Source organism: Pan troglodytes, chromosome 20, assembly GCF_028858775.2.
Source record: "Pan troglodytes isolate AG18354 chromosome 20, NHGRI_mPanTro3-v2.0_pri, whole genome shotgun sequence".
In the NCBI taxonomy this organism is placed as follows: Eukaryota; Metazoa; Chordata; class Mammalia; order Primates; family Hominidae; genus Pan; species Pan troglodytes.
The window spans coordinates 42,618,076-42,629,840 of record NC_072418.2 but is presented as its reverse complement, the minus strand read 5'-3'; the positions used below and the strand labels follow the sequence as shown (position 1 = coordinate 42,629,840).

At 53.1% G+C, this 11,765-nt stretch overlaps 1 protein-coding gene across 1 annotated transcript; it reads right to left on the bottom strand.

Moving 5' to 3' along the window:
- Nucleotides 1-224: 224 nt before the first annotated feature.
- TIMM50 (translocase of inner mitochondrial membrane 50) lies at nt 225-9,794 on the bottom strand. Its single transcript, XM_001138592.7, has 11 exons — nt 9,378-9,794; nt 8,299-8,449; nt 7,406-7,437; nt 7,166-7,187; nt 4,711-4,769; nt 4,506-4,625; nt 4,022-4,126; nt 3,818-3,916; nt 2,099-2,255; nt 1,671-1,777; nt 225-598 (listed from the first exon to the last, which is right to left on the bottom strand). Exons 1-11 carry the CDS (start codon nt 9,792-9,794, stop codon nt 497-499), a joined length of 1,371 nt encoding a protein of 456 aa, XP_001138592.1. The 3' UTR covers nt 225-496.
- Nucleotides 9,795-11,765: the final 1,971 nt, after the last annotated feature.

The window sequence follows — 11,765 nt, the reverse complement described above, 5'->3', positions numbered from 1 at the left end:
AAGGCCACACTGGCTGGAGCCAACCAGCAGCTGGCCTGTTGAGAGGGGTAATCTCTGGTCCACCAGAGGCCCACTGGGCCCATAACACATTCTCTCCACAGTAGCCTGGCAGCTACCTGTCTTTAAAGCCAAGTGCCAGGATATCCTCTCTTCCCTTCTCCACACATGGGGAGTCTGTGGTCAGAGGAAGATGTATTTTTCACAGATCACGCAACACACAGGAAGACACAGCGAGGGTTTTTAGATTCCGAGACCAGGGTGAAAAATCTGCTCTGATCCAACAAAGCACCCCCACTGTGCTTGGCAGCCAATCAGCCACTGTGGGACGATGACCCAAGAGTCCCGGACCTCACCCTGATGCCCCCATCTGGAGACTCTCGGGACACAGCAGGTGTGGCGTCTGGGATGTACTTTATTGGACAAGTGGTGGCCCAAGTCTTGGTCTGGAAGCACTGGGGCCCTGGACCCAGGCACTGAGTTTGAGGAGGCCCAGAGTTCAGGGCTGTTTGGAGCGAGGCCACAAGCGGCTGGTGAGGGAGCCAAGGAAGAGGTTCTGCTTGTTGGACTTGGAGAGCTCGGCCAGGCGCTGCTGCTCCTCCTGGGGTAGGGGGACAGTTGGAGGAGAGGGTCAGCGCAAGGTGGACAGAGCCTCCTCCCAGATGCCCAGGTCCCCAGGCCTCAGCCCAGGGACCACCTTTCCTTCTGACTTCTGCCAAGTCCAGACCCCTTTCCCCAAACCCTGGGGCCCCCAGCCCAGACACAAGGGACCCTAGACCCCAGTTCCCCCACCCCAGACACTAGGAAGAGCCAGCTCTGAGCCGCAGAAGCCTAGGCTTCAATGTTTGGGGGACGACAGACTCCAATACTAGGCACTCGAGGTATTCAGGCCTGAACTGCAGTAGGTTCTCAGGCCCCAGACTGTCATAATCTCCTTCCCCAGATCCCAGGGACCCCTCCCCTGAGCCTGAGATCCTATCGCAGACCCTGTTACCCCAAGGTGAATGCTGGTGAGATCCCAGGTCCAAACCCCATGGCCCTCCTCACCAGACTGCATCATCCTGCCCCTGGGCCCTCTGAGCCCCATGACCCCTCTCTGGATGCAGGGGTGGGGGGTTCCCTGGGGGGTCCCCAGGCCCAAATCTCTAGGGACTTCTCTGGGCACTCAGGGGCTCCCAACTGTAGGAACCTAACCTAGAATCTGGTGAACCTCAGCCTAGACCCCTGGGAATCTTACCCAGATGCAATCCATACTCTCAGTCCCACTTCCAAATTACCAGGGTCCCACCAAGACTATCACATCTCTCCCCACAGCCTTGGGCCACGTGCCCAGGGAGCCTCTTTCCAGGCCTGATCTAAAACCCACAGTCCACCTCCACAAGGTGCCCCCAGACCTACTCAAGACCATCAAGGGCAACCCCTCTCCCAGCCTAATCTCAAATCCTCTCCTGCTTCCTGTTCTCAGAGCAGGCTGCAGAATCAATGCATCCCCTCATTCTGGCAGCCCTACAGGACAGGCTGTGTTATATCCCCCTGGTTACAGAGACTGAGGCAGAGAGGAGGTATCTGCTCAGGGTCACACAGCCAAACCAAGAGTGTGGAGATGGACTGCCCCAGGCTCCTCCTTCAGGAGCCTCAGAGCCGTCCTCCACTCTGGGCATCTGAGCACCAACCTGCTCTAGCCGGCTTTGCCGCTGTTTGAAAGCCGCCAGCGGGTCATCCTCCAGGGCATAGTGCTCCAGCACGGTTCGCACGTCCTCCACACCATTCAGTGCAATGGCTGTGGGCACAACAGGGGGTGGTCAGCCAGGCTTCTAAAGGCCAGAGGGAGGCAGGGCCCATGAGGGGAACGTCCCGCACTGGGGCACGGGGGCGGCCAGTGCTACCTGGAATGCTTCTGAACGCTCTGAAAGGGCTCCCCTGAACATCCCCAAGTATCCCCCAAACATTCCATGAACATCCTAAGAAGCTCCTAAAGACTCCAAGGTGCTCAGGCACCTCTTGCACCTCAGTCGCCCAGCCATGAATCATGCATTTATCCTTCCTCTTCAGAGTCAGGGGCTCTGGGGTCAGAGGCCAAGGGATCAGGGGTCAGCCTTACTCTTGAGGAAGGCAGACAGATCCAACAAGACCCGGTCATCAGAGTTGCCGTCCCAGGGCCGCAGGGCAACGCCGTTATAGGGCTGCAGGCGGAAGGCTTCCTTCTTGCAGTCCACAACTACTACTCGAGCTGGGTCCCGATTCAGACATGAAATATCCTGGAAGTGAGTGACAGATCAGGTCAACATCTGTGCCCAACTCTCCCCCCATCAAGAAGACCCAAAACACACAAAACATACATACACAGCATCACACATACTGGGATCACAATGGCAGGGCCTCTCAAAGACCGGCTTTGGATGATGGCATCGACCCCCACAGAGGGCCAGGCATGGTGGCTCACGCCTGTAATCCCAGCACTTTGGGAGACCGAGGCGGGCGGATCACCTGAGGTCAGGAGTTCAAGACCAGCCTGGCTAAAATGGTGAAACCCCGTATCTACTAAATACAAAAAATGGCCGGGTGCGGTGGCTCACGACCGTAATCCCAGAATTTTGGGAGGCCAAGGTGGGCAGATTGCCTGAGCTCAGGAGTTCAAAACCAGCCTGAGCAACATGGCGAAACTCTGTCTCTACTAAAAATACAAAAAATTAGCCAGGTGTGGTGGTGTGTGCTTGTAGTCCCAGCTACTCGGGAGGCTGAGGAAAGAGAATCGCTTGAACCTGGGAGGGGGAGGTTGCAGTGAACCAAGATCGCGCCACTGCACTCCAGCCTAGGCAACAGAGCGAGACTCCGTCTCACAAAAAAAAATAAATAAATAAAAATAAAAATAAAAATTAGCCAGGCATGGTGGTGTGTGCCTATAGGCCCAGCTACTCAGGAGGCTGAGGTGGGAAGATCGCTTGAGCCCAGAAGGTTGAGACTGCAGTGAGCCATGTTCATCACACCACTGCACTCCAGCCTGGGTGACAGAGCAAAACCCTGTCTCAGAAACAAAAAACAAAACAACCCCCAGGATATTGGGGAGCTAATCACATAGACTTCTAGACCCAGGGCCTAGCACACAGAGAGGTGATTAGGAAGTTCCCTGGAGAGGGAGGCGGCCACTCTCGTGTTTAACCCCTGCCCAGGTGACTGTGGTATGTTGCAGGTTTAAGAACCTCTCACTCAAGTAAACAGGTGCAGACAGATCTGCAGCCACACCCAGGGAACCACACAGACAGGCACCCAGACACAGACCCTTCAAGACCCTCGATCACAGCCCATGTATTTTGGAATTTCCAAGAGCAACACAGAACCCCCACCCCGACACGACACAGACAGAAACCAACAGACACACAGACACTTGGAGCCAGACCCACAGAGGCCCATTCGCAGATCCGGACTCCTGAATATAGCACTGGCCACAGTAACAGAGCCTGGGTCAAACAAACCCCAACCAGTCTCATATGTACAACTATAAGCAAACCTTCCCAGAAACACTAAGTTACAGACACAGCAAGATAAAACCAGCTTCTAAATCGTACATCCTTACCACTAACCCCCAACTGTCTTCTTTAGAGAGACCCCATTTCCCCCCACTCCCACACCCAGATTCCAGGGAACAAAGAAGGGTGCAGATGTCTGGCCAAGGCTAGAGGCAGGCATGTGCCTGCCAGCAGGAATCGAATCTGGGCAGAACCATAAGCCAGGTGAGGCTAGGGTCAGAGCTGGGCCCTCCTTCCCTCAGGTGGTGCCAACTCCGCCAAATCCCAGAGGCCCACCCATGAACCCACGGCACCTTTACATGGTGTCCATCCATGTATCTTGTGGCGTCCCGGAATAGGCGGTAGGAGATGAAGCCATGGGGGTCCACACTATCAATGAGTGGAAACGCAGTCTGGGGGTGGGAAGGGAGCGAGAAAAGGTCAGGCTGAGCCCTGGTCCTCCAGATCTCTACGCCTCCCGCCACACCAATATTCCCTTCCCTGCCCCAGAGCCTCACCATGCCAGTCTCTGACGTAAAGATGACAATTTCATATAAAGGGGCAAGCTGCTGGAACAAGGTCTCGATGCCTGGGCGCTTCTTAAACCTCCAGCCAGTGGCCAGCTGGGAAGACAGTGAGGACAGTGAAACACCAAGACCCAGAGGTCCTCAGAGTCCCCAAGAGGACAAAGATCCAGCCTGGGGGATTCCCAGAACAGAGTTCTCTCCCTCTGTCTCTGTGGCTCTTGGAGGTCAAGAAGTTCATGGGCTGTGACTGCGGGTCTGGCTCCTTTGTGGCACTTATAGTGTGCCTGGGCACACCTACACCACCCTACAGAGTGGGTGTTAGCATGATTGCCTTCTCCCAGCTGAAGAAAGCGAGGCAATGACAGGTGACATCTCCTCCCCAAGATCACATAGCACAGCCAGGGCTGAAAGTCCACCTCATCACAACCCCACTGCCCAGGTCTATCCCCAACCCACTGCCTTTCCCGGGACACACCGACCACTCAGGATGCAAGAGGACGCCGGTGAGCTCCAAAACGAGCGTGTAGGGTGGCTGGTAGTACGGTTCCTGCAGAGGGTCTGGGAGAAGGCAAGGGCTAGTGGGCTCGATGATCATCTGTGGGAGAGGGACAGGATGGGGGCGCTCAGACAAGGAGGCCAGGGCTGGAGACATGGGGACTGAGCCCAGGGCTTCTGCTCACCTGTCTATAATCTTTGAAATATTTGTATGTCCGGCGCAACTGCTGTACCAGAATTGGATCTAGGAGAACACCAGGCACAAAGAGATTCCACAATAAGCCGCTGCTCAACCTCCCAGACAAACCAGGGGTTTCTTATCTACCAGATACAAACAGGTCTGCATACCTACCTGGTTTGAACCAACTCATTTCTAGGTCCAAAGATAGAAGGCAATGACATACCACCAGATAGGAACACAGATTTATTTACCTGCCCTATTTTAAGCTGATACTTATATCCACATACTACCCCAGGTATGAAACAGAATGCTTATTACATTGGCCCACTTAAAACCCACATACAAGGCCGGGCACGGTGGCTCACGCCTGTAATCCCAGCACTTTGGGAGGCCGAGGCAGACGGATCACGAGATCAGATCAAGACCATCCTGGCCAACATGGTGAAACTCTGTCTCTACTAAAATAGTAAAAAAAAAAAAAAAATTAGCCGGGCGTGGTGGCATGTGCCTGTAGTCCCAGCTACCTGGGAGGCTGAGGCAAGAGAATCACTTGAACCCGGGAGGTGGAGGCTGCAGTGAGCCGAGATTGCACCACTGCACTCCAGCGTGGCAACAGAGTAAGACTCCGTCTCAGAAAAAAAAAAAAAAAAAAAAAAAAAACCCACATACATGTAAATCTGCTGACATTACACCAGGGTATACATACTTTTTTAATAGAGACAGGGTCTTGCTCTGTTGACCGGGCTGGTCTTGAACTCCTGGGCTCAAGTGATCCTACCGCCTTGGCCTCCCAAAGTGTTGGGATTACAGGCGTGAGCCACCACACCTAATTTATGCCACTGTATTTTGCCCACTTTGAATCACTAGGCTTCCAGATCTGCCCACTTTAATCCAGTGTGCTGAATCTAAACCACAATAAATATATAAACACATCCATATACCATAAAACAGTGGTTCAGAACTAGGAACAATCTTGTCTATCTGCCTACCCCTGGGAAATTTGGCAATGCTGGGAGATATAACTGGTTATCGCAATACTGGCATCTAGTAGGCAGATGCCCAGGATGCTGCAAAAATCCTTCAATGCACAGGGCAGTCCTCTATAATTATCTGGTCCAAAGCATCAATAGGGCCAAGGGTGAAAAACCCTGGTTTAAGTGAATATATTGACTCCAGTTTACTTTCTCATTTTAACTTATTTTTTTTTAGAGGTGGAGACTCACTCTGTCATCCAGGCTAGAGTGCAGTGGCGGGATCACAGCTCACTGCAGCCTGTAACTTCCAGGCTCAAGTGATCCTCCCACCTCAGCCTCCTGAGTAGCTGGGACCACAGGCACAGGCCACCACTACCGGCTAATGAATCCAGTATAAAACAGTAAACTTACATGGCTACCTACTTTAATACAGTATTTTTAGTGCAATACATGGGCCTGCCTCTTAAAAAAAACACAATATATTGGGCCAGGAGTGGTGGCTCATGCCTGTAATCCCAGCACTTTGGGAGGCTGAGGCGAGTGACCACCTGAAGTCAGGAGTTCGAGATCAGCCTGACCAACATGGTGAAACCCTGTCTCTACTAAAACTATAAAAATTAGCTGAGTGTGGTGGTGTGCGCCTGTACTCCCAGCTACTCGGGAGGCTGAGGCACAAGAAATGCTTGAACCCAGGAGGTGGAGGTTGCAGTGAGCCAAAATTGCATCACTGCACTCCAGCCTAGGCAACAGAGCAAGACTATGTCTCAAAAAAATAAATAAATAAAAATAAAATAAACCACAATATTGAAACCAGTTAGGCTAGTAAACATATACACTTTAAAACTGCAGATTTACCTGCCCAATTTAAATCAGCATACTGATTTGTTGAAGCCAGCATGATTCTACAACTGCCCAGTATGAAACAATCAATGTATTAACATGACTGTTTGCAAACATCCCCCAGCATAAACAGGTGGCTTTCTGGACCCACCAATTTCATTTTTCTCCTAGGAAGAGCCAGGTGTGACAGGATTGACAGCTACTCTCTACTATCCAATTTGTCATCTACTTCACCACCAAAAGCTGGTTAACCAGAAGGGGAGAGAGGAAGGCGGCATTGTTTTGAAAATGAGCCTAATGGGGTAGGGGCTCGAGGGGGATGGGGAAGGAGTTGGGAACTGCAGATGCTTGGTCTAAGGCACAGGAACCCATGTGTCTGGAGATAGGCCACCTGTGTCCCCAAGCCCTCCCACCCAAGGCTCCCCTCCCCCATCTGTCTCTGACCATCTGCTCGGGGCTGAGGGGCCAGGGAAGTGGGCTTGGGCTTTGTAATGTCCCTCCCCACAAAGCCATCCAGCTGCTGGCTCCCCCACCTCCCCAGTGGAAGGAGGAGGGGCCGGAGACACCAGATGGGGAGAGAGACATCCTTACAAATGACAGAGTTGAGAGGGTCAGGGACTCCAGAATCTGTGCTTGTTTACTCACCATTGTCGAACTCATCAGGAATCTGGGAGGTAGAGAGAAAAATGGAAGGTTTAGGATGTCAGAGGCAGAACCCCATCACATACAGAAAAAGAATCTCCAGGACCCCAAGAGGAACAGGCAAAGGTCACTGGGAAAGAAAGGCTCACTCCAGACCAGCAATGTGCCTGAACAGACCAAAGGGGACCCCTCTCACCCACAGACTAGGACTCCTGGCAAGGCCTCGGTCTCTTTCCCCCTCACCTTGGCACCATTTTCGTCCACCGGGTTGTTTCCTGCAAGGGAGACCAGGATGAATATGAGGAATTAGGGCCCAGTCCCCTGGGTCCCGAGGAAGGAGTGGGATAAGGGGCCTGGACTCCTGGATCTGAGGAAAGAGAGAGGCACAGCCTCCTGGATTCAAGCCAGGAGGGGGCTGGGAGCCAAGATTCCTGGGTCTTTGAGAGAAATGGGGCTGGGGCTAGGTCTTTTGGGTCTGTGGGATTTTTTTTTTTTTTTTTTTTTTTTTTTTGAGACAGAGTCTCGCTCTGTCGCCCAGGCTGGAGTACAGTGGCACGATCTCGGCTCACTGCAAGCTCCGCCTCCCGGGTTCACGCCATTCTCCTGCCTCAGCCTCCCGAGTAGCTGGGACTACAGGCGCCCGCCACCACACCCGGCTAATTTTTTTTGTATTTTTAGTAGAGACGGGGTTTCACCGTGTTAACCAGGATGGTCTCCGTCTCCTGACCTCGTGATCCGCCCGCCTCGGCCTCCCAAAGTGCTGGGATTACAGGCGTGAGCCACCGCGCCCGGCCGGGTCTGTGGGATTTAAAGTAACTAGTGGGAAGGCTGGATTTTTGGCTGCTGAGGAAAGACAAAGTTTAGGAAGCTGATCCAGGCCTATCCTTCCCCATCTTCCCCTCTTTCCTGTATCCTGGTACAGGAACCAACTAGAAAGACTAGAACCTTAAGGAGTGGAAGGGGGAAGAAAGAAGACTTCCCTGGTTTTCAAGGTAGGTGTCCTATTTGGCTGCCCTATTGAGGAAGGAGCCAGGGAATGAAGATGAGAGAAGCTGGTAGTGGGCAAGAGTGGGAGGTTCCACAGTGGACTAGGGAGGCCAAGGAACAAAATTGGGGGACAGGGATATGTCCCTCACCAAAGATATAGACGACGCTCACAGTCCCACCAGCTCCAAGCAGCCCAGCAAGCCAGAGCGCAACTTTTTTGGCATAGCTGGGACCCTCTGAGCCCGGCTGCTGCTGTGGCCCTTGTGTCTTAGTGCTCCCGCGGCTCCCGATCTCTGCGGCCTGCGGTTGAGAAAGGGGGGGTCAGCCAAGAGAGAAGAGAGGTCAGGATGGTCCCCACCCTCCAGTCCAAGAAGAATCAAGTTCAAGAGCCAAGAGGCAGACACCCACAGAGCCCTGGACATCTGTGTCCCTGGAGGAGCAGTCAGGAAGTGGGGCTGCTCAGTGGGTCAAAACGAGATTGTCCCGCACCAGGATGCCAGGAGTTTTAAAAGCTAACAGGCCAGGTGCACAGGATCCTGAAGGCAACAGGACTGGAGGGTCTGCAGCCCAGAAAAGCAAAGCACGGAGAATAAGGGATGGGAGGGCCTAAACACTGGGATGAGAGGGAACGGAGGGCACAAGTGGTGGGGGAAGGGGTACAGACAGGACCGGGAGTTACGACATCCGGCTGCTTGGGGCTAAAGGTAGCAGAGTTATAGGGTAAGGGATGGGAGCGGAGGCGGGGAAGGGCAATCACTTGTCTGGGGCTTGGGGAACTAAGGCACAGAAGTGATAGACTTGGAGGTCGGAATGGCTGGGTCTCTGTCAACATGGAGGCAAGTCGAATTGGAAACCCAAACGTCTACCTCGCCACCACCAACGCCACAGAGAAAATAACTCCCACGGCCAGACTGGGACTCCAGCGTCCCAAGCCCCTCCTGCTCAAGTATCACCTGAGTGGTCACTGAAACGGGGAACGGTAACCCCCTCCTCCTCCGGCACCCACGTGGGTGGGAGGTGGGGTCTAAGGACACACCTGGATTCCCAGCCTCCAGCCTAGGGGAGCAAGTGTTGTCCACCCAGGAGGCTGGGAAGGGCCCCAAAACACAAGCGGCGTTTCATTCAGCACCCTGAGGTGAGGCGTCCCGAAACCCCCAAGGGGCGGCGATATGTCCGTAACTCCAGGGAAGGGACCCCACATTCAGAGCGCCACCCTCGTTCTGCTCACCTGATCTGGGGCCCGGCGGGGCGGCGTCGCCAACCTCGTGCACAGTCCCCGCGAGCCGAGCCGGAGCCCGCTTCGCAAGCGCGAGAACACCGCTGCCGAGGCCGCCATCTTGCGCTGACGCCACGCGGCCCCGCCCACTCGCTCCCTCTTCGCCCGCCCCGGGCCGGAGCTACAGCCAATGGAAACGCGGGGGAGGGGCTGGTGGACGGAAGCCCGAGAGAGACCGAAGGCATCGGGCGGATTGCCGCAGGCGCGTTTGCCTCTGACCAGTCTCCTGGCTGGCCCTGGGGGCGACAGCTGGGATTCAAAGTCATCTGGACCACGCCCCCTTGGGCCTTGCAGAGCGCCACCGCCCCTGCAAAGGACGCAGCGAAGGAAGGGATCACACTTATTGCCCAGAGATAAAGCTGAGGCCATAATGAAGGGAGTCAGTGGCTGCCTGATTTGTCCAAAAAAATAGTCACGAGTCAGGCCGCTTGTCTCACCGTGTGAGGCAATCGGCCCTCACCTCCAATTGTCTGAAGGGATAGGTTGCCCCTCCACACCTGTGGGTGTTTCTCGTTAGGTGGAACGAGAGACTTTGGAAGAGAAAAAGACACAGAAACAAAGTATAGAGAAAGAAATAAAGGGGGCCCAGGGGACCAGCGTTCAGCATACGGAGGATCCCTCCAGCCTCTGAGTTCCCTTAGTATTTACTGATCATTCTTGGGTGTTTCTTGGAGAGGGGGATGTGTCAGGGTCATAGGATAATAGTGGAGAGAAGGTCAGCAGATAAACACGTGAACAAAGGTTCATAGACAAGGTAAAGAATTAAATGCTGTACTTTAGATATGCATACATATAAACATCTCAGTGCCTTACAGAGCAGTATTGTTGCCCGCATGTCCCACCTCCAGCCCTAAGGCGGTTTTCCCCTATCTCAGTAGATGGAACATACAATCGGGTTTTATACCGAGACTTGCCCAGGGACGGGCAGGAGACAGATGCCTTCCTCTTGTCTCAACTGCAAAGAGGCGTTCCTTCCTCTTTTACTAATCCTCCTCAACACAGACCCTTTACGGGTGTCGGGCTGGGGGACGGTCAGGTCTTTCCCTTCTCACGAGGCCATATTTCAGACTATCACATGGGGAGAAACCTTGGACAATACCTGGCTTTCCTAGGCAGAGGTCCCTGCGGTCTTCCGCAGTGTTTGTGTCACTGGGTACTTGAGATTAGGGAGTGGTGATGACTCTTAAGGAGCATGCTGCCTTCAAGCATCTGTTTAACAAAGCACGTCCTGCACAGCCCTTAATCCATTTAACCCTGAGTTGACACAGCACATGTTTCAGAGAGCACGGGGTTGGTTATAGATTACCCCGTCATCTATAATGGGGTATGGTTATAGATTAACAGCATCTCAAGGCAGAAGAATTTTTCTTAGTACAGAACAAAATGGAGTCTCCTATGTCTACTTCTTTCTACACAGACACAGTAACAATCTGATCTCTCTTTCTTTTCCCCACATTGTCAGAAATAGACATTGAGGCCCAGAAAACGACCTGAAAAGCCAGCCCTCGAAAACTCTTCTGGCCAGGCGCTGTGACTGACACCTATAATCCCAGCGCTTGGGGGGCCGAGGCAGGAGGATCGCTTGAGGCCAGGAGTTTGAGACCACGCTGGGTAACATAGCAAGACTGCAATCTCTATTTTTAAAATTAATAATAATAGGCCGGGCGCAGTGGCTCATGCCTGTAATCCCAGCACTTTGGGAGGCTGAGGCAGGCGGATCACCTGAGGTCAGGAGTTTTGAGACCAGCCTGGCCAACATGGGGAAACCCCGTCTCTACTAAAAATACCAAAAAAAAAAAAAAATTAGCCAGGCATGATGGCGCGCGCCTGTAGTCCCACCTACTGGGGAGGCTGAGCAGAAGAATCGCTTGAACCCAGGAGGCAGAGGTTGCAGTGAGCCTAGATCGTACCACTGCACTCCAGCCTGGGCGACAGAGGGAGACTCCGTCTCAAAAAAAATAAAATAAAAATTAATAATAAAACTCTTCCTCACATGGAGCTGGGAGGCAGAATCTGTTTTCTCTCCCATTCCTTCCTGCCATGATTTTCTATAAAGGACTGGAGAGCCAACCATTTTACCTGAGGCTCAGCCAAAGAACAGCAGTATCTGGCTGTACAGGGCTTGAGTGAGAAACGAATTAGAGGCTATAGATAAGACACCACGAACCTCCCTTAAATTGAGTGGAAGAAAAATCAGATCCTGTTTATGTAAACTTTAAAACCAAATACCAAGGTAGTAAAAATACAAATTCAAGAAAGGGAAAGACACAAGGAACTCGACCCTCCTGGTTACTTCTGGGGGAATGGATTTAGGGTGCTGCTGAAGTGGGTCCTATCTAG

Bases quoted from the DNA above. Each gene is read 5' to 3' on its own strand.
- TIMM50 (XM_001138592.7), bottom strand. From the start codon at position 9,794: ATGGCCTCAGCTTTATCTCTGGGCAATAAGTGTGATCCCTTCCTTCGC. The intron at 7,438-8,298 runs GTGAGGGACATA...TCTCCCTTGCAG, and splicing joins GAGCGTCGTCTATATCTTTG to GAAACAACCCGGTGGACGAA. The intron at 599-1,670 runs GTTGGTGCTCAG...CCCCTACCCCAG, and splicing joins GGCAAAGCCGGCTAGAGCAG to GAGGAGCAGCAGCGCCTGGC.